At 37.9% G+C, this 19,662-nt stretch overlaps 2 protein-coding genes across 2 annotated transcripts in view; one reads left to right on the plus strand and one right to left on the minus strand.

Moving 5' to 3' along the window:
- CFTR (cystic fibrosis transmembrane conductance regulator) overlaps window positions 1–2,423 on the plus strand; it is a 75,806-nt gene extending 73,383 nt beyond the window's left edge. The window contains exon 27 of the mRNA XM_027656860.1: window positions 1,382–2,423. Coding sequence (XP_027512661.1) covers window positions 1,382–1,588 — 207 coding nt within the window. The 3' untranslated portion in view covers window positions 1,589–2,423. The remainder of the gene's footprint in view (window positions 1–1,381) is intronic.
- Window positions 2,424–7,694: 5,271 nt separating this feature from the next.
- The window catches only part of CTTNBP2 (cortactin binding protein 2), a 77,643-nt gene continuing 65,675 nt past the window's right edge, over window positions 7,695–19,662 (minus strand). Inside the window, 7 exon segments of the mRNA XM_027659356.1 lie at window positions 7,695–9,068; window positions 9,071–9,281; window positions 12,101–12,202; window positions 14,219–14,351; window positions 15,237–15,297; window positions 17,017–17,202; window positions 17,430–17,635. Of these exon segments, the coding sequence (XP_027515157.1) occupies window positions 9,037–9,068; window positions 9,071–9,281; window positions 12,101–12,202; window positions 14,219–14,351; window positions 15,237–15,297; window positions 17,017–17,202; window positions 17,430–17,635 (931 nt within the window). The 3' untranslated portion in view covers window positions 7,695–9,036.

Raw genomic sequence — 19,662 nt, forward strand, 5'->3', positions numbered from 1 at the left:
ATGCACCAAGTGGAAATTATGATGTTTTCTAATTGATGGAGGTCATTCAGGGCAGTTGCGCAACCTCCTATTGCTCTTTCACCTGAGCTGTCACAATCACCTGTGTTCAGATGGGCTGGGTCATGTTCTGGAGGAGCAGGATTCCCTCTGTCAACCAGAAGGAAAGTTGGGTAGGTTATCCAGCTGCTGATCCAGGTGCCTTCTATTTTTTATTGGCTCAGGAGCTCCAGAAAAGTCTCAGCATCTCACAGACCTTTACAATTGCAAATGCAGAAATGGCTGTACTAGAGCAATAGGGGGCTGCTTGGGGAAGAGAGGTTTCCTAAGAAAACATGTGATGATCAGAATTGCTGATTTCTTTCAAGAAGCCATGTAAATATTCCTTTCATGTTTCATCATGGGGACAAAGTGTCATGGGGTATTTCTTTTTTTATATAAAATGGTTAGTAAAGGAAAGAAAAGGCAAGTAATGCAATTGTTCTTAAAAATAAGGTTCCTTCCTCTCTATTTTCTTCACTCTTCTGTAAGAGGGGATCTTAATTTTATGAAGAGGGAAACATCATTTCCCATATTTGATGGGGTGCATTAGCACATCAGGAAGAACAGCCTGAAGTTGAAGCAGGCTAGTCAATAGGCAGGTTGTGCATCCTTTTGGATGTGCTGCTCCTCTATTTGTGCTAGACTTCGGCCTCCCCTCCAGCCCACAGTCCCTGGCAACCAGGCTGCCTCTGTCTGGAACAGATTTCCAACCCTCCAGACCACATTTTAACAACAGAGATGCCAGAAGTTCTTTCTTGTCAGACCTGTGTCCTCACCCTCACCCCACGGCAGTGCCAGCAAAGGAGCCTGATTTTTCCCTGTCTCCTGTTTGACAGGAGAGGCTGGCACAGCCTTACAGGGCAAACCTGTTGTCTCCTTCAAACAGAAGTGATCAGCACTTCCTTGTTTGGGAAGAAGAAAGTAGAGAAGGCCTGGCACCTTGCTGGCAGCCTTCTCCCCCTGCTTGTGATATAACTGTTTTCTGCAGTTAACAATTTCTTAATTGGGCGGTTTAGCAGTGCCAGGGAAATGCCACAGTCCTTGAAGACTTCAACGAATGGACTCAGAGGTAAAACTAAGTCACAAGGAGAAAACAGCAAGGCCAGCAGCATTTTTTCACTTGGGCAATAGGCACCTTTTCCACATGCTAAAATTTTAATGTATATTTTTGTGGTTGTAATTAGAGCAAACTAGAAATTAGAAATTGGAATTGTAAATTGCGCTTTTTCTGTTAGAAGATGTTTGCTATGCATTCATATCTCTTCCCTGCTCCAGTACTTGCACTAGCTGAATTCTGTCAGCACCACCACTGAGCATTTAACTGAGTGATATGTTCCTTCAGGTAATTGAGGACAATAAGTTGCGGCAGTATGAGTCCATTCAGAAGCTGCTGAATGAAAAGAGCTCCTTCAGGCAGGCCATCAGCCACGCCGATCGCCTTAAACTACTCCCAGCACACCACAGAAACTCCAGCAAGCGCAAACCTCGACCCCAAATCACTGCCTTGAAGGAGGAGACAGAGGAAGAAGTGCAGGAGACAAGGCTGTGAGACACTGTGTAGACACTCTCTTTGTGGAGTGAACGGTCAGCAGCTCCCCATGATGACAGGACCAGCACTTCTGAACCTGCAGGAGCCATGCGCAGATTGAACCTTGAAGGAGGTGTTCACTGCAGTGACCACATGAGCGTGTGGGAATTACTTCCCTTCTGTGGTTAATCATGTGCAAGTTAGTACATTCTTTGAAGTTTTGCCACTTACAATGATGAAACCAGATTTCCTTTCAAAAGCTGCTCTAATTTGGTACAAACGAGATGGCAAGCAGAAGTAACCTGCCTAGCCTGACATAATTGTTTCAGAAAACTTTTAGAAATGTTCTTGCTGGGGCGAGAGGACAAGACAGCAGTGAGGAATGCAAAAAAAATAATCAAACCTGGGTGGAAAATAGAAAAATCAGCTTTGTTGGATTCACTTCCTGCAAACGAATTAAGGGACAATATCAGCAAGGCACACAGAAAACTTCCTCCTTTTTGTTTTCCATGCAGCAACTGTAATTTCAACTTAGCAGGAAAGGCCAAATGCCACGTGCGTAGGTGAGAATGAAAGAAAAGAGGATATTGACTTGGAAGCCAGTCAACATCTGTCTTGTCTCTGGAGTTAAGGGAGAATTGGTATTTCCTTTTAAAACCTAGGAGCTGTCAACCCGACCCTGCACACACTCACAGTGGGATTAGTGCAGGCTGACATCAGTATCTAGCAAAAGGTAGGACTTCTGGCAATGGAACTGCATAGGTCTGGCACCTTTACATGCTTTTTACTTTGGCCTAACAAAAAAAAAAAAAAGAAGAAAGAAAACTCTTAGAAGTAGATTTGAATAATGAAATTAATTTTTATACTCTTTTGGTTTGCAGTTTTATTATGGAATTGAATGTTCATTAGGATATTTTATTTATTTTAATATTGTTGCAAACTTTTGCTAAGGGAATTATGTATTTTAAGAGTGATTACTTACTACAAAGAAAAATATATTTCCACAAAAAGTTTTTATATTTGGACTGTTGGGGGGGAGGGTTTGCTTCTAGTCTTTGATGTCTCACTAGGCTGTTAAAAACAAGGGCAGCCCCAGAGTTAGGCCAGGTACTGTCCGCTGCTGTCTTTGTGCACTAAAGTATTCTTCTAGTGATACAGGTGTTTTAGATTATTTTTTCTTTAAATAAAAACAAACAAACAAACAAAACCCAAAAACCCCTGCCTATACGACACATTACAGCACCCCTGTCCCCATGGGGCAGTCACTGCAGACCAGTTCTGCTACTTCTACTTGAGTCATTGCTGGATCTCCAAAACACGGACATAATTACATTCTACATAACTACATTCTATTTATTACAAAACCACTGGGTAAAATGGCCTGTCAGAGCTGGCTGGGCGGCACTAGGTGGTGCTGCGGAGCTCAAACGCTGCACAGCTGAGTGGGTTCTGCTCAGCTCTGCGTCCCTCGCACTGCCTGAGCCCTACAGCTGCGAAGGCCCTACAGCAAGGCTTGAACTAAACTCTTCTGGGCATCCCGTGGCAGCAGCTGGAGCTGTGCCGCCGTCCTGCAGCGGCCTCCGGCTGAGTGCTGGGCGTGACGCTCAAGGTGCCGCTGGGTCTGACTGAGCCCACGAGCACTGGAACTCACCCTGTATCATTCTTGTTTCCCTCTAGCTCTGCCCCCATTGCATACTTTCTGTCCCTCTTTACACATTTCCTCTGCAATATCTGGGGTTTTTTCCTGCCTGGTCCCTCATGCTGTACTTTTATTCTTGTTTGTCTTTTAGCACTTATCAGAGTCTGTTTCTGTCTGTGGGGGCACCTCCTTTTGCGGCCTGATTTTCTCCACAAACCAATGTCTCCTGCTCACAGAGCGTTCTGGATATCCTCGAGTTTCAATTCTGTCATGTCACTGTTTCTCTCCCACTAAGCTCTGCTTGGTTTAGCGTTTATAACAATGGAAAACTAAATGTATATTGACATAGCATCACTTTTGAATCCCATCTCCATTCCCTCTATCCCCTCAAGTCATTCACCTCATGCTGTTTATCCCTTTTCTCACACAGCCCACTCTCCATTTGTACAAATCTGGCCAGGGCTGCTGCGGAGTGTGGCCAAGCCCAAGGAGGCATGCCAAGGATCACTCTTTTTCAGGATGTTACTCAGGGTAGCAGACATACCATGTGGGAGAGTCTGTTATCTAAATAAACAAGATGATACAGAAAAATCAGCAGAACTACTACGTCATTAGAATCAGTGCATGCTTCAAAGCTTGCACAGTTATTAATGTTTTGGGGTCATTGTTGGAGTTAGAAGGTGCCAAGCTGGACTGAGCAGACAAGGAGACATTTCAGGAAAGAACAAGGTAAATACAGCAGGAGCATGTAGTAGACGGGACATATGGAAGCTGCTGATACAAACACTTGGAGCACTCTGAAGGAAAAAGAAGTCAGCAGACTGACTGCCCCCACCCTGGACCACACTACTTGTCGAAACAGCTTCTGCCATCAGTACCCAGCTACCACCACCACACTGCCTGTCCCAAAGAGCCCAGGCAAGATACTGCATAAGCTCTTCTCTCTTTGCCCTCTGAGGGGAAGTGGGAGAAGAGCGTGCTATTTCCTTCAAAGATCCCAAACCAGTGCTTCAGCTCCTTTGGAGTTCAGGCTGGAACAGGAGGTAAGTTGGTATGAACCTCCATGAGGAGGAGGACACAATCTCTCCTTCCCAACAAAGGTCAAGAAGAGCACGTTACCTTCTAGAGTAAATGTTCTTGTACTTGCTGTCAGGGACATGACAGCTCCCAGGGTTTTTTGCCTGATGCTAAACTGGGAAGTTGCACATGCTGTTCATGGTGGAAAATGGAGCACAAGAGAAAAAGAAAAAAAAATGAGGCCATAAACTAAGGGCAGTGGAAGAAAAGAACAGTGATCTTCATAAACACAGGCTGAGCATTATTTAAGAGAATTTTTCTTTTTATGTGCTTTGCTTTGCATACATTTGATAAAACCAATTAAAAAAAAATTCTCCCACCAAACCACTTTATCATTAAGACCACTTCCACTATTAAAATATAGGTGTGTACAATATATAGCCAAAGAGAAGAGCGTGTTGACTTTAATAGTACATGTGGAGATTTTATTTTACACCCTGCTAGGAAGAAACAAAAAAAACAAAACAAAAAAAAGTTGGAAAGAATGTAATTACTCTGCAGAGGTTCTGTAGCTGTTGTTAAGAACAGTGGAGAAGGGAGAAGGGTGTCCACACTGCTAGTACAGGACTAATAAGCTCTTGGGACAGCAAAGGCCAAGCAAGGATAGCCTAAAAAAATCGAACTGTACACACTTAGTCATCTTCATAAATCTTACATACAAAATAACTACCCAAAGCAGCTTGATAATTGTCATTAGCAGGAACTGCTCATATCTTACTGAGGTCAAACAAGCCTGCCATTCCAACAATTTTGCTTTCATAGCTGCTTAACTGGTGTCTTACCAGCTGTATTTTTTTCTTCAAATATCTGTTTTCCAAAGTCTTTCTTAAGATCCACCTCCTCTAGTTGCACAACCTTCAAATCCATCAGCCTGGTACACCAGAGCTGCTCAACACCCAATGGCCTCTACACTACTTGAATTCTACCCTGTTTAAGCAACAGGTTTAAGTTATTTCTCTGAAATGCACCTTACAAAAAGCATTTCCTCACATTAATTCAGAATTGGTGTTACTTGCTGGAGGTAATTTCAGAACTACATCCTTTGTTGCATTTTATTTGTTTAAAAAGTGGGGTTTTTTCTCCTTTTTCTATTACAGATTGGGCATGTTAGCTCTACCATTACTTGGCTGTGATTAAACATTTGGGAAAAAAAAGCACTTTAAAACTGATGTGCAATTGTTCATTAATGGACCATTAGTTGCTGCCTAAAAAATACTGCAAGTTAAGCAATGTGCAATGCAATAGAGTAACACATTTCCTTTACAAACCCTCATGTTCTCCTAAACCAATTTCCTGTTCCTAGGATAAACAATATTTCTACTAAGTTTATTCATGCTTATTTCAACCTCAAAATACAACCCTTACAAAACACAACCAGAGGTTTTTGAGTGATGCTACAGCCCAGTACAAACACACCTTGTGCTGCCTTCAACAGTTTCTCTGACTTCAAGTTTCTGAAAAACAGCCTGCTTTGTAATGTCTCTTAATTATGGTTCGACCATAATAAATATCACTTTAGCCAGAGTTAGCACCAAGAAAGTGGTCCCTCATCCTTTTCCCAGGCATTTCAACCTGCAGAGGCTGTTTTTCTTCTCCAGTTTTACACTGATGTGTTTTGTAAATCACATGAGCTGTATTATGGGAAGAGACGCAACACAGAAATTCAGGCCTGCTGATCTTGCTGTTGCTAATGAATGTTTTCGCCTTTCTTGAACAATGGAGCAGGTTTATTCACGCTTTTAATTTTGGAGTTCATACTCAGCAACCCAATAACCTAAGTAAATATTGTCTGATGGACTCAGACATTCTTTTAAGGAACTTATTCCACATTCTTCATCAAGAAATAAGAACCATAGGAGAGATGCTGAAAGCTTTTATTTTCAGGACTGGCTTAAAGTGGAGAGCTGGAATGTTTAGTACTTACCACGGTCATTGGCAGATGAGAAGGATCTTTCATGTTCCTCTGGTTGAAAACACTGAGCCATGTATAAGGAGTGTAGTGTAGTCAGATGGGGCCTAAATTACAAGTTTTTCACTGACTCAGCGGCCTGTGGGATGGATTCAACCTTAGAAGCTTCCCTATACTTTCTGAGATACTCCTCCATGTAGACAGGGTATCCCTCTCTTCACTTACCTCTTTTAAAGAAATGGAAAGGGGTAATAGCTGGGAGCAGAATGCAGCATGGAGCAGTATGGCCCACTAGAGATACACTTCAATCCTCTCTCCTTAAGACACAGGAAGGAAAGAGGAGAAAGGATTTTGCCCATTACTAACCCAAAATGAGAGTAGCTGGTATTACAAGTCACATATGACTTGTATCACACATATTGCTTCTGCACAATCTATCACAAGCCAAGTGATAAGCTGGCAGAGAAGTCAGTATGTCCACAAGCAAACTGTGTTATGGTTATGTGGTCTTCACCATCAGGCAGGAACTGCTGTGGCCTAATAAGAGAGCTTAGCAATTACTGCAGAAGAGAAGATTCAACTAGGAGATCTGCAAAATACTGTGTGATTAAAGCTGTATGGAGATCACAGACTGTGTTGAACTGACAGGCAGACAAACAAAATGACGTAGAGAGAAGTCAGGTAAAAAATGCAGATGGAGAGAGTTTAGGACATCAAGCTAAAAAGGAAGATAATGAGGGCATCGAAAGGCAATGCTAAATTTAGCAAGAGACCTAACTTTCATACCACGAACAGATGATCAAAATTACTCTGTCCTCTGCAGATTTTCACTCACAGTACAGCACTGATGACTTCTGATTCTCACAGACAATATATAGTTTTAAAATATGTCTCAAAACATGCTTTAGGACACTGTGCCCAAGGTCTTCCCACACAGAAGCACACTGCTAACTCTTGATCTAAATGAAGTCTGACATTTCCAAGGTGTATTTTCGATGCAGAACAAACCTAGCTTAGAAGCACATCAGGATTTTAATTTTCTTATAGCTCTTTAAAAAAAAAAAAATTTATTGTTATTACAAATCCTGATGTTGAAGCATTTTCCATTTGTGTTCCTTCTTACCATGAAATCCATGCCTGAGCTTCTGACACAAGCTATCACACCACTGCTCACCCCTTCGGCACGTAAGGGATCCTACCTGATGAGACCCACTGCTCTGACCTGCAGCACTCTGTAGCTGACTCATTCTGATAAGAACTACCTGCAAAAGCAGTATCCCACTTTTCAGCACAAAAATTAGTAAAAAATATGAAATTAAAAATCAACCTCTAGAGAAATGGTCTGTATTCAGTTACATATTACTATCACATAGCAAACGGAAGTCTTAATAAAACAAGTTACTTTCTAAATATATTATGCAGGAAATGATTACAGAAATAAGCTTCCAGTATTTGATATCTACAGAGCTAACACATACATACTAGAAGACAGAAAGACAATATGCCATACAAAACTTTTATTGACATGAGTCTGGGATGGCTGTTTTACATACAAAGGTGAAGCATTAGGAAACAGGTAATCCTTTCCTCCTTCAGGCTTAATTTGAGAAAAATGCTCCTTTGGAAATAGAGGCATGACCATGTCACTGTCCAAGCCCTCCAAACCATCTCCCAGTAGCCCAGCAGAAGGTGTATAAGTCTGATCTCAAGAAAACTCTGCACTTTCCCCTGCCTGACAGGTGAGGTATCTCGACCACGCATTTCCAGGTTACTACAAATCACAAGGATGTAACTGCAGCTACCATAGAGAGAGGCTGGGGAAATACGTCCTGTGTAGAAACCCTCCCTCATGGGAACATGATCTACACCTCAGTAGTTGAGGAAAAAGGACAAAGAGTTAATTTTAACTGCAACTTAAGAATCATTTCACAGCAATTACACTGTAAACCCACAATAGAAATTGATAATTACATAGTAACTCATCGCTACTACATTATCTTGGATAATACTGTAGTTAAGCTTTTGCTCAAATTCCTTTTCAGTAAAATCTGTTTCTGTAAAACACTGTTATTTCTCAGATGCTTTTAAAACACTAACGAAGTATATAAAAGTTTTTACAGTATACAAGAAAAACTAAGTTAATAAATGATCATATTTTCTTCAATTCTATCAAAGAATAAGAGTCTGAGGAAAAATAACTTTTGTTGCATTTTAATTTCTCAATCTCTTTCGTTTTTTAAAAGATAAAAGTTGTAAAGGAAATTCATGACATTTTAGATGGAAGAGAAGCTTGGGAAAAACAAAATCACAATTCAGCAGGCAGATGATGGGGAAATCAAAGTATTTAATATGGCTTGTAGCTGAAAGCAATCGATCTGCATCTCCAATCATTTTAGTTATTGCCACATTCCGTTAGTTTTTCATTAAGCAAAAATAAAAACATGTCTTTTAAACTCACGAACAATAGCTTTAAGCCATTGTTGTACATATTGTGCAACTCATCTGAATGCAGTTTAACATGTGAACTTAATAGAATATATTTATGTACAGTATATACACAAACAGAATCCTGTGGTAGGTACCCCTGAATATTATCATTTAAATGAGTAATTTTTGTAATAAAAGAAGAAAAAAACCAACCATCTATAGAGGTGGCAAAATGCCCATTTCTTAAGTTTAAATCAATATAATTTCCAGCTATGTACATAGAAATAAAACTGTGGTCCTGTACAAACTTTACATGACAGGGAAACAGTTTGTTTTTAAAAAATATTTACATATTTGAGTACTTGGTTCTTTGCAATAGAGATTATATGAACAGAGAAAACTGTAAGATAGGCAGGTTTATTTATTGGATTTTTCTATTTGTTCTTTTTGTGCAAATTCCAATTCTCTCTTTTTATGTTATTATCTGCCTCTATTTGCCTTGTATTACTGCTGCTGCTTTTTTTAGTATTCTGAGAAGGCTGGGTGACTTTACTTCTAGGAACAGGAAGAAAAGATTTAACTCTTGAAACACCCAACTCTGTCTTTGATTTACTGTTGCTGCTTTCCACAGTTCGACTGCTGCTGAGAGGACGCATTCCATCCTAGGAATAAAGAAAAAAACATTTTCTGTATAAATAAGTATCACTGTTTGACCTGAAAACCACCAACCAACCCACCAAACCATCCCCATGGAACTCTTGTTATTTACGATCTTTTGCATTTTAATATGAGAGCTTCTTACTATTTGGTGACCAAATCATAGCTCTTTTTTCTTCTTTGACTGAAAGGCAACATCATCAACATCCTAGAATACCAAAATAAGGCGATGGGGGTTTTGCATTGCCATTGAAAAAGCCTTAAATTTGATTCTCAGATGTCTCAATTTCAGGGGTACCCAAAAAAAAAACGTTCTTTCTTTCATTACTGTCGAAAAATGACAGCTGCAGCCACAGCTAAAGGGAAAAATGGAAATTTATAGTTACAAGCAAAAAAATGAGGTTTACAGTTTGAATAGAGATGTTAATTTTTTTTTTTGTACCATCAAGGCCATGAATAACAACATGAAAAAAAATACTTCAAGAATGGAACTTTAAATGCTAGTTACATAATCTTATAGATTGTAATAATAATCTTATAGATTGCAATCCATAATCTTACAGATTGTTCTCTTAAAATTAGATTTTAGTGTCTCAAATTACTTATGCTAAGAAGCTCCATTCTTTAAATCTGGACCATATTCACCCTTCCCAAATCTAGATATCTGAAATGCCAAAGTTAGGTATGCTTTCACTCTTTGTTTCCTCTACAGGCAAGGAGAAAGAACTTAGGTAGGCCTAAAATACATGGATCTTTCATGAGAAAAAGGAGAAATAGGACCTTATCTGTTAGCATCAGTTGGATCCAGATCCCCCTCTGGGCAGCAATATTAAAAAGTTCATTTTCACCATCAGCTATTGCTTTTCACATAAAGACTGGGGACATGAAAACACTATTCATTCATGGGTCTGATCCTTATTAATCCTTGATTCCATCAATTTGTTTGCATCCTGGATCAAAGATTTTGCATCTCTCATCAGTTTTGTCTTTCTCCTTCACATATTTGAAAGCAGTTTTTCTTCCAGCCAATTAAAACAAATAATTGATTATGGGTGTTTTGCACTTTTAAGTAATTTGTCTCGTTACCATTGATAAGATCTCCTCTGTTCATGCAGTGCTGCTTTTGTTACCTACAGGATTCTCTTCATTTTCAGAAAAGGATGCTTTTCTGATCTCAAATCCTTCTTCCTTTCACCAGTTCTGGCATCAGTTCATCATCACTACAATTGCCCTTAAAAGTTTGACTTCTGCTTCCAAAGGAGAGCGTGCTCTTCTAAATTTTTGATGTAATCACTAAATCTAGCAACAAAGCTTGTCATTCTGTTAGATCTCTTTCCCCTACAGCAGAAGGTTGGGTTGTGTTTCCTTCATTTTGGTCAACATTTCCCCACAAAGATAATTTTTTTTAAAAATCTGTATGAAATCTTTTGATCAAGTTCTTCAAAAATCTCCCAAGTAGCTAAGCTTGTCTACCTGCAGGTCAATGGAGTTATGCCTTCCATTGTTAGAAGGAATTTTAAAAAGAAAAAAAAAATCACTAGGAAAAATTTACAGTAGGAACAGGCAGGTCAGCTGACCTGCCACGTTATCCAGGCATCACTACTATGTGATTTGGAATGCCTGAAATTTATATGTTTAGTGAAATATTCAAATGCAATATACCTACATGTGGATCTGCAAGGTTAATATTGTTTCTGTTAATGGAGACTGTTCTCTGGATTTTACTAAAATTATAGAAAGTATTCTAACATTTTGAATATTTGGATATGGAGAAATAGAATTGTAAGTGGTAACTCATCCAACTTAAGTGTTTTTAATGCTAAGGTGTGTGAATTAAGCTATTTTCAGGGCTATTTCATTGTATCTGCAGAAAATAGTGTCTCTAGAAAACAATTTATCAGATTAAGCATCATGACTGGCCACTAGAAGACCCATACCAAGGGAACACAGAGGGCCTGGTAAGGGAACACAGACCACAGATTCTGCCCTGGCTAAGGTTAATTGAGCTTAGAACCTCTCTTGATGCTCAAAATCACAAGGAGCAAAAAAGATAAGGGGAAGAAGTTTAACAACAGAGAAAGCATAATTTTTGCTTTATTACCCAAAGAATGAAAACTGAGCAGGATATAATTTCATCTTCATATTTAGTAGGGATGTTAGCACCCAAAACCAATAATATAAATTTCTGAAAAGACAATGATAGTGGACTTATTATATCTTCCAGTAGAATTCAGCTTATCTTCCCACTCTGAAACTACTCTGAAGTTTGTTTACATAAATAATATGGCAAGACAACTGTATGTTTTAACAAGTAGCTAGGTAAAAAAAAGGAACTGAATAGCCTTAAAAAATTGCTGTTCTTCACACACTTTGGCAACATCATGTCTTCTCAATATTTCTGCCCCAGAGACGTTTGACAGCAGAGGAGCCAGTAATTTTACATCAAGAATTTTAAAAGTTTTTCCCTTTACAAACTTACTGAATTACATTAATTGAATGGAAACAATAAACCCTTTTTTTATTTCTCTTCATATCTGATGCAAATAACTTATAATGTCAATGTAATGTCAACAATACTTGGCCTAGGGTTTTACATAAACATAAAACCTGAAGTAAATACATCCATTATTTTAATAAATCTTTAGCTTCTATTAAGACACATGGAAGAAACTTGGCATAGTATGTCTAGCAAGTTTCCTAAGAATCATGACAGTTTATTCTTGTAATAAACAGAGCACTAATTCTTAGGATCCAATCAGGAATTCACATTTTGGAGAAACTCAAGACATCTTCCCTATTCTACTGCAAAACTCATTTCACCTACCTTTTGTGCTGTTGTTTTACTTGGGTTAGTACCACTTAGTGAAAATACAGGAACGTTTTGAGAGTTACTGAACATCAATAACTCATCCTTAGAATCTGCAATCTAAACAAAGATAAGAAAATGGTTATTCATAGAGGTTATGTTTCAATTCAACAAATTTTGGAGGCTTGATTTTATTTTCATGGTTTCTGTGCAATGCAATGCATAAATATCCAAAGAACAATTAAAGTATCTCTCCTTTACTCTTGAGTGCATTTGTAGGTGGGAGATAGAGATTTCAAATTGACTATTGTCAGAGGAAGATTAAACATACGTTTTCAGAGTAATTACTATTCAGTGGAGCTTAAGGACAGTTTCCCATTAAATTTTATCCAGCCCTCAGGAACACTAGAGAAAGGCATGATCTTTTTCTCTTCCTCCTGCCATGTTTCTTCCCTACTATTTTCTATCAAGCCTTGTGACCGGGAAATAACAGATAGAGCCTGCTCAACCTTGCCTCATCACTTAAAACTAAGTATTGTATCCTGGGGCAAGCTGATCTGATTCCACTCTGCAACTGCAAAAGTACTCAATCCCAACCTAATGGAGACAGCAGGATCATATTTGAGTGTAAGGGTAAGTTAATGAGCAAGAGTACTTATTCTGCTGGTAGCCTGAAATAACATCACACAAAGAAAAAATGCAATAGCACCCTTACTTCTGCAAGGCTCTACTAGGCAGCTGGAGAATTAACAGAAATTCCAGCCATAGATGGTTCCACCCATGGTGAGGAAACCGAACAAAAGACATGACATCTATCTCCTTCCTTATCTAACCCATATTTCCTTGAATTGTCATCAACAAGCAATTACACTTTACATGTTATTAAACACAACTTTAAGTTGGTTACCATTTCTTTAAGCACATCCCATTCTTTCAAGGATAGCTACGGTAAATCCCTGCTGACTAGTGATTAGCTTGCCAGCTTGGTGCATGTGACTCATCCAACTACCGTAAATACTTTACGAAAAACAACTCAAAACAAAACACCATAATAAAGAGTTTCATTAAATAGGTTGAAAATATTCCCAAACACAATATTTCTTTTTTTTAATAAAAACTTGATTGTCTTCTAAGAATCAACAGAATACTTAATAAAGCAAAACTAATGGATCTCCTGTTCAGGAAAATCCTAGAAGACGTCATGCACAGCCTAACTGGACAGTAGCCTAAGACTGACTCTATCTGTGTTTAAAATATTTACAACAGCTGCTGTGGTGTGAACACAGCCTGCTGTCACAGCCATCTACTTCAGCTGTATTAGGAGGAAAGATGGAAAAGAATAAATAGCTTCAGCTATTGATGTGGAAGGAAAAATGAGAGATTCTTCTCTTCAACAGGCCTCCCATAACCACCCATAGTCCATTCCAGTGTAGAACTTAGCCCAGATCTATGAGCCCTGCAAGCATCCTTCACCCTCTTCTGCCACTGCTAAAGAAAAAGAATTAGGCCAATCCATTCTCTCTTGTTTGGGGCAGCAAACTGCATTTTGCCTACACTGCACAGGAGCTCTGAGCCAGTTCTGTGATGGCCGATAGGATTACATTAAACAAACCAAATATGTTCAATACCTATTAGGGAAAGCTTTCTGCGTCTTTAAGACTACAAAACAGTTTCCCAGTGGAACCAATGATAGCATGAAACATAACTCAGGGAACAATACTGCAAAGACCACTTTCCTTTTGTCAGGAAACTGGTCACAGCACCAAGCCTGCCAGAGTTCAAGAAGTGTTTGGACAAGGCTGTCAGGCACATGCTGTGATTCTGTGCAGGGCCAGGAGCTGAACTCAGTGATCCATGTGCATCTCTTCCAACTCAGCATATTCTATGATTCTATGAACTTGTAAATTTCAGCCTTCACTGCAAAAATTGGTGAAGGTGTAATTTAAAACAGTGTATGTTAAACCAGAACACTTACCCTCAAATATATAATTTATTAGTTGACTGTGGCTTATTCCCAAATAATTTAATAATTTTCTTCAGTTAAAGCAGGGCTTGTAAATTAAAAATTCATTTTAAACATGTAACAAATGACTGAATATGGTAATGTAGTAAATTATTTAAAAGCTTTGCATTTACCTTGCTTATATCAGGCTCAGATTTGCTGGAACACATACTCTGAAGTTCCTGCACAAGATCTACTTCATCATCAGACCCAACAGAGAGCCTTTGCTCCAGATGTAATGTTCTCAGATGATCCTTCCCTGAAGATCTGGTTAAAAAACCCGAACAAACAAATGGAGAGAACATGTAAATTAAGCTACAATATAGAATTTAAAAATATCAATACCTGAAAAATAGTAATTTCTTTCCAAATGACCTTTACTACCACAAACAAACAAAAACCAACATCTAATTAACAGTCAGTAATAACTGTCAATAGTTATCTCATAATAGATCTTTCGATACAAGTTATTCTCACCATTTTGAAATTCTAACAAAGGATTCTTCTGCCTAATATCTTCAAAGACTCCCCTCTTTTTAAGATGGAGCAATCAATTTTATTCCACTCTCCTTTTCAGAATGAATTCCAAACAGTTAAAAAAACTTCTGGCATACTGGAAGCATAAATATTCTATTTTCTCTGTGCCTGTGAATAAGGCAGAACTGAGATTTCAGATTGAAGTAAAGTCTCAAATGCAGTTCCCTCTGGCTAATTTGTGCACTTTCTCAGAGAAACTCTGTATCATTTAGACTAAAGAACATGTACTGTACCATCTTGAATTGCTATTCAGCAAGCTGAAATAGCCAGAGGAGTTTTTAAAATATAATGCTAGTTGAGAAAAGCATAAGGTCAATTTTCAAGGCAGAGTAAGTGTTGCATAATATTCTTAAGTCTTAGACTATTCTGTTACATAAAAAGACATGTACTGCTGCAAGGTTTGAATCACAGAAATGGATTCTAAAATTACATCAAAGTACATAAATTTTCCTCTCAGAAATTAAAATTAAAAATAATTCTTTTCTGCAGACATGGGACCAAAACATTACGAAATACAAACTATCCATCTCTTCATTGTAATGTGCTGCTTTACAACACAATGTTATCATCTTTATTTTTTATTAAGTGTCACAAGTACCAGAAATTAAAACTCACTTTGTGGTGGGAGAAGCTCTTTTCTTACAGTTTGGTTGCAATACAGTTTTAGATTTTATACCTGCATAAAAGAGAGATTGACTTCTTAGTGTGTTACCATGTGCGTTGATTTCTTCATTCTAAAATCTGTGATAAACAGGGAAAATGTGTTCCCATTTACTAGCTAATTATGTCAACACAGTCTGTCAAAGATCAGACTACATCCCTTGAAAGTGTTCAGAGTAGCATTAGGAACTGCTAAAACGGCAAATAGGGCATGAGTTGCCCAAGCTTTTGTGAAATACAGAACATGAGGTTTCTGTTTGAGGTGTTTGAACCATCCTTGCTGGTTCTCTCAAAGAGAAATCACTTGTCAACAGAAAAATATTTAAGTTTGTTTTATGGAGGTAAAATCAAACAATTTATCCTGCCTTGGAAACAGGAACAGCATTTGATTCTGAGAGTCAGAAATGCAAGGCTGCTAAAAGTATTGACCATTCCATTTTTTTACTTATATTCACAGATATTAACTGAATTCCAAGAACATTTTCAGGTACAAAATACATCATCAACCATTCTACTTCAGGTTATGTTCATTATTTCTTAAATCCTCTTAGCGGGCTTAGATAAGTTCACAATTCAAACAGAGAACTGGCAATGAGGACATTAGAGTTGCAGTTCAGAAAAGGCAGACTTCTTTCTGAACAAGGGCTGAAAAAATGAATAGCTCAATTTAACATTGCGAAGTACCAGGCATCAAGTATTCCAGTCTTTTGTATATGAGGCTAGAATCTTACAGTTCCTAAAGTGTGTGTGAGTGTAAGACTCTTTCTCTCCTTTCCTAAATCTTCCCTGTGAAGGAGCAGCCTTCATTTTCTGAAAGCAAAGTAAGTACTTTGATTTTGTTCCCTAGAAATTTTCCTGTTTCATATTGTATTCAGTTATATTATTATTAAGTTTTCCTCCTAGAAATATGTGTCCTTTGAAAGAATGATGTTGCTTCTGCATATATCCAGACATTATCTCTGTGTAATAAACTGCTTGTTCTGGCTTAAGATCTTAGGGTGGAAAGAATTTTCAAAAGTGTCAGCCACTAATAAAACTTTCACATTTATACACATGCACAGACCCAGTCATAAAAAGTCCTCTTTATCAAGATGCATACTGAAAATGATGTGGAAACTTCTTGAAAAATTCACAGTATCTGTGACACAGAATTTTTTACATTTATGTTTTGCAATTTAAGTGAAAATTTTTCTAACAAAATTTTTCTAATCTTTCTAATAAAACTGAAGAAGGAATGCATGATCTGAAGATGAATGTATTCATTTATTTTTATTTGGATTCACATAGTAATAATTATTGTAGAGAAGCTATAAAGTAAGTTGAAGAAAACTCAAAGAAGTACGTATACTATAAATCAGGAGCAGATCTAAGGAGTATTGATAAAGTAATAAAGCTTTCTCTCATCTGGTATTGGGATAGAGACTGATATATCATTCTTTGTGATACGAGGTGGAACCACTGCTTATTTTTCCACCATCTGAGCCAATGCCTACCTCATCATCAGACAACAGGAAGGGCACTAGAACAAACAAACTTAGGACACCTTGCAGTCACAAAGAAATAATTTGGGGGAGGGGAAGTAAATAATTTTTTACTGGTGAACATAAACATGAGTGTCATTTATTTGAGAATTTTTAATTCATGATGTAGGAAGAAAGTCTGATTTGAATCTAACAGCTTAACATCTCCCCTTACCCCTCCTCTTCCAGAACTGAAAACAGAAAGCTTTATTTACCTTCAGCGTTTGTCTCCTGCTTATTCCATGACTGGGAGGACAAATGGCCTGACTTTTTGCGAGGACTTGTGCTCACTTTTCTCCAAGAAGCATTCTCACCTCTTTTCCTACTACAGTTTTTGTAGCTTGAAGCCACGGACAAAGGAAAATTTCCTCCCTTAAAATCTGCTATGTAATTATCTAGCTCTGAAAGAAACACAGAACAGTGTTAAGAAGAATTGCCTGTTGCAAATGGTTCTTCTTGGACTACCTTATACAACTACTCAGTTTAAATGACTGTAAATACTTTTAACCCACACTTCCCATCAGAACTACAGTAACATTTTGTGGAAGTTTTAAAAAAGGAACCAAGCAGTTAAAAGCCACAGTTCAGCAGTGTACAACTACTTGCTTTTCAGACAGTTCACTGTTACCTGTTCTGGGTAGAGGACAGCCATGCAAAACAGCTTTATTTAGCAAGATACTGAGAGCAGCTTTAACAACAGCCTGTTGCCCTTGGCTAGGGCTTTTTTTGGCTATTGCTTGTCCTGGTAGAGATGTTCTTTTCACAGAGGCTCTGGACAGTATGGCTTCTTGAACTCTGGGAGCTATCACAGCATTCCATAACTTGGACATCCACCTGTAGGCACAAAACCAATCAACTTCAGAGACAATTCTCAAACCCCAAGATTTTATACTTTGGGTATCAGATTTTGCATTTTTAAGAAGCATGTATATTTTGGACTTTGTATGGCACCCCATTTCAGAGAGGGACTGATTTTATTTAAGGTAAAGTTTATTTGTTTGTTTTGTATTAAACTATTTGATCTAACTTTCTTTAGGTTGCTTTTGGTGCTTTAGCAAATTATTTACCTGATGCTTTTCCTCATTCAGATAAAGACTGTGAAACATCCTTTCCACTTCAAGGCTACAAGAAAGAATGTCCCAGAAAGATGCATGCTTATGCATATATATATATGTTAAAAAAAAAGTGCACAGAGAAGTTTCCATGCTTGCAGGTGTTCTCTCCTTGCCTATTTGCTGCCAGCATGGGAAAAAGGAGATATTCACTTATGACTGTCCTCCTTCCAGTATTCTTTCACTTCCAAACTCTTTCAGTTTACAAGACATTTCTATCTGTACAGCAGTTGTGCTCTCACTCTCCTTCTGTTTATTTGGTCTATTTGATCTGTGTTACCGGGATACTCTGGATTTTCCAGATTATCTGGTTTAGAGACTGGGTCTGATTACAAAAATTTGACTCAAAGGGACGTGGTTCTTCTAGGATTTTTGCTTTCTAAGAGAGAAATATTATGACATTTTAGCACAGAAGTGAGATATTTGTGTTAGGAAAAAAATCGTATTTCTTATAACTCTAGGGATAAAGGTTAGGAATTTCAGCCTTAGAGCTCAGCTCACATCTACAACTGAGACAATCTTTTTTACATCAAATCCAACTCTTTTTGGTTTTCCTTATACCCTCTTACAGGAGGAAGATGGTACAATTAAGTCAGATGGTTTTTATTAAAGGTCTGTAAGAAATTACAGGCTATCATGCTGTGTTCATGCTTTGCAGAAATCCATTCAGAAAAAGTGAAGGCTAAAATGTTTTACTTAAGTGGACCGTTTTGTTGAATACACTGATACACTGAAGACATCTTATTACCCAAAATATTATGATGATTTTGTTGTTGTCGTTTTTTTTTCTTTTTAATTTTTTGAAATTAGAATGCATGAATCATTTGATTGATGTATTTTTGGTCAGTTATGAGGCATAAGACTGAGCTTTTATGGTATATAACCATGCTATAAAGTGCTTTTATAAGCTTTATAAAGTTACATTACTTAGAAAAATAATTAGCACAGTTGTTAAAATAACAATGTAAAATGCACATTGGAGATATTCCTTGAAACTTCCTTTGCATAATGGTGTAGATAGTGTTAGATGCAGCTACAGTTTCCTTCTGCTAGCTGAGTTACGCTACCAAAATAAACAAGTGCTTTTATTTTAGCCGTAAGGAACTCTCTCCCTCAACTTCTGCCTGTGAAAGCTTCTGAGATTTTGTAATATTGCCAGTATAAATGATCAGAAATGAACACTGCAAAGAGAAAACTAATTGAGCCCATTCTAATGTACAGTTAACAACTGATGGGCTGTGCAATGCCATGCTCCCTGAATAAAATTCAAATCTAGTATTTAAATTCAATTATAAGTTTGCACTCATCTTGATAAATCCCCCATTCTTGAATATAGCTGATACTTAGGAAAGGTATAGCACAGCCCTGCCTCTGCAAAGTGAAAGTCGTTGCTGTTAGAACATCAACTTTAATTCCCTTTAATTCAAACCCAAGAAAAATACATAGCTAAAATTTTCCTTATTAATTCACTTTACTCACCAAAACATGTGATGCTACATGAAACACAGCAGGAAACAATTTCCTGTCATGCCTTCTCACTCCTTTCCCTGCTGCTGCTTCTTCCTCTTGCCTCATGCTGATACTGACCCCAGAACAAACCCAGTTTGTAGATAACTGTCTACTGCCTCAGTGAATTGGACTGACTCAGTGAAGCTTTAATAAATGCAAAAAGCAGCAGAATAGCACAGTGGAGAGAAGGGGCAAGAGGACAGGTGTGGTTTATTAGATTGAAATAACAGCAATCAGTGA

This window comes from Corapipo altera, unplaced genomic scaffold (assembly GCF_003945725.1).
Source record: "Corapipo altera isolate COAL_440 unplaced genomic scaffold, ASM394572v1 1, whole genome shotgun sequence".
Lineage (NCBI taxonomy): Eukaryota > Metazoa > Chordata > Aves > Passeriformes > Pipridae > Corapipo > Corapipo altera.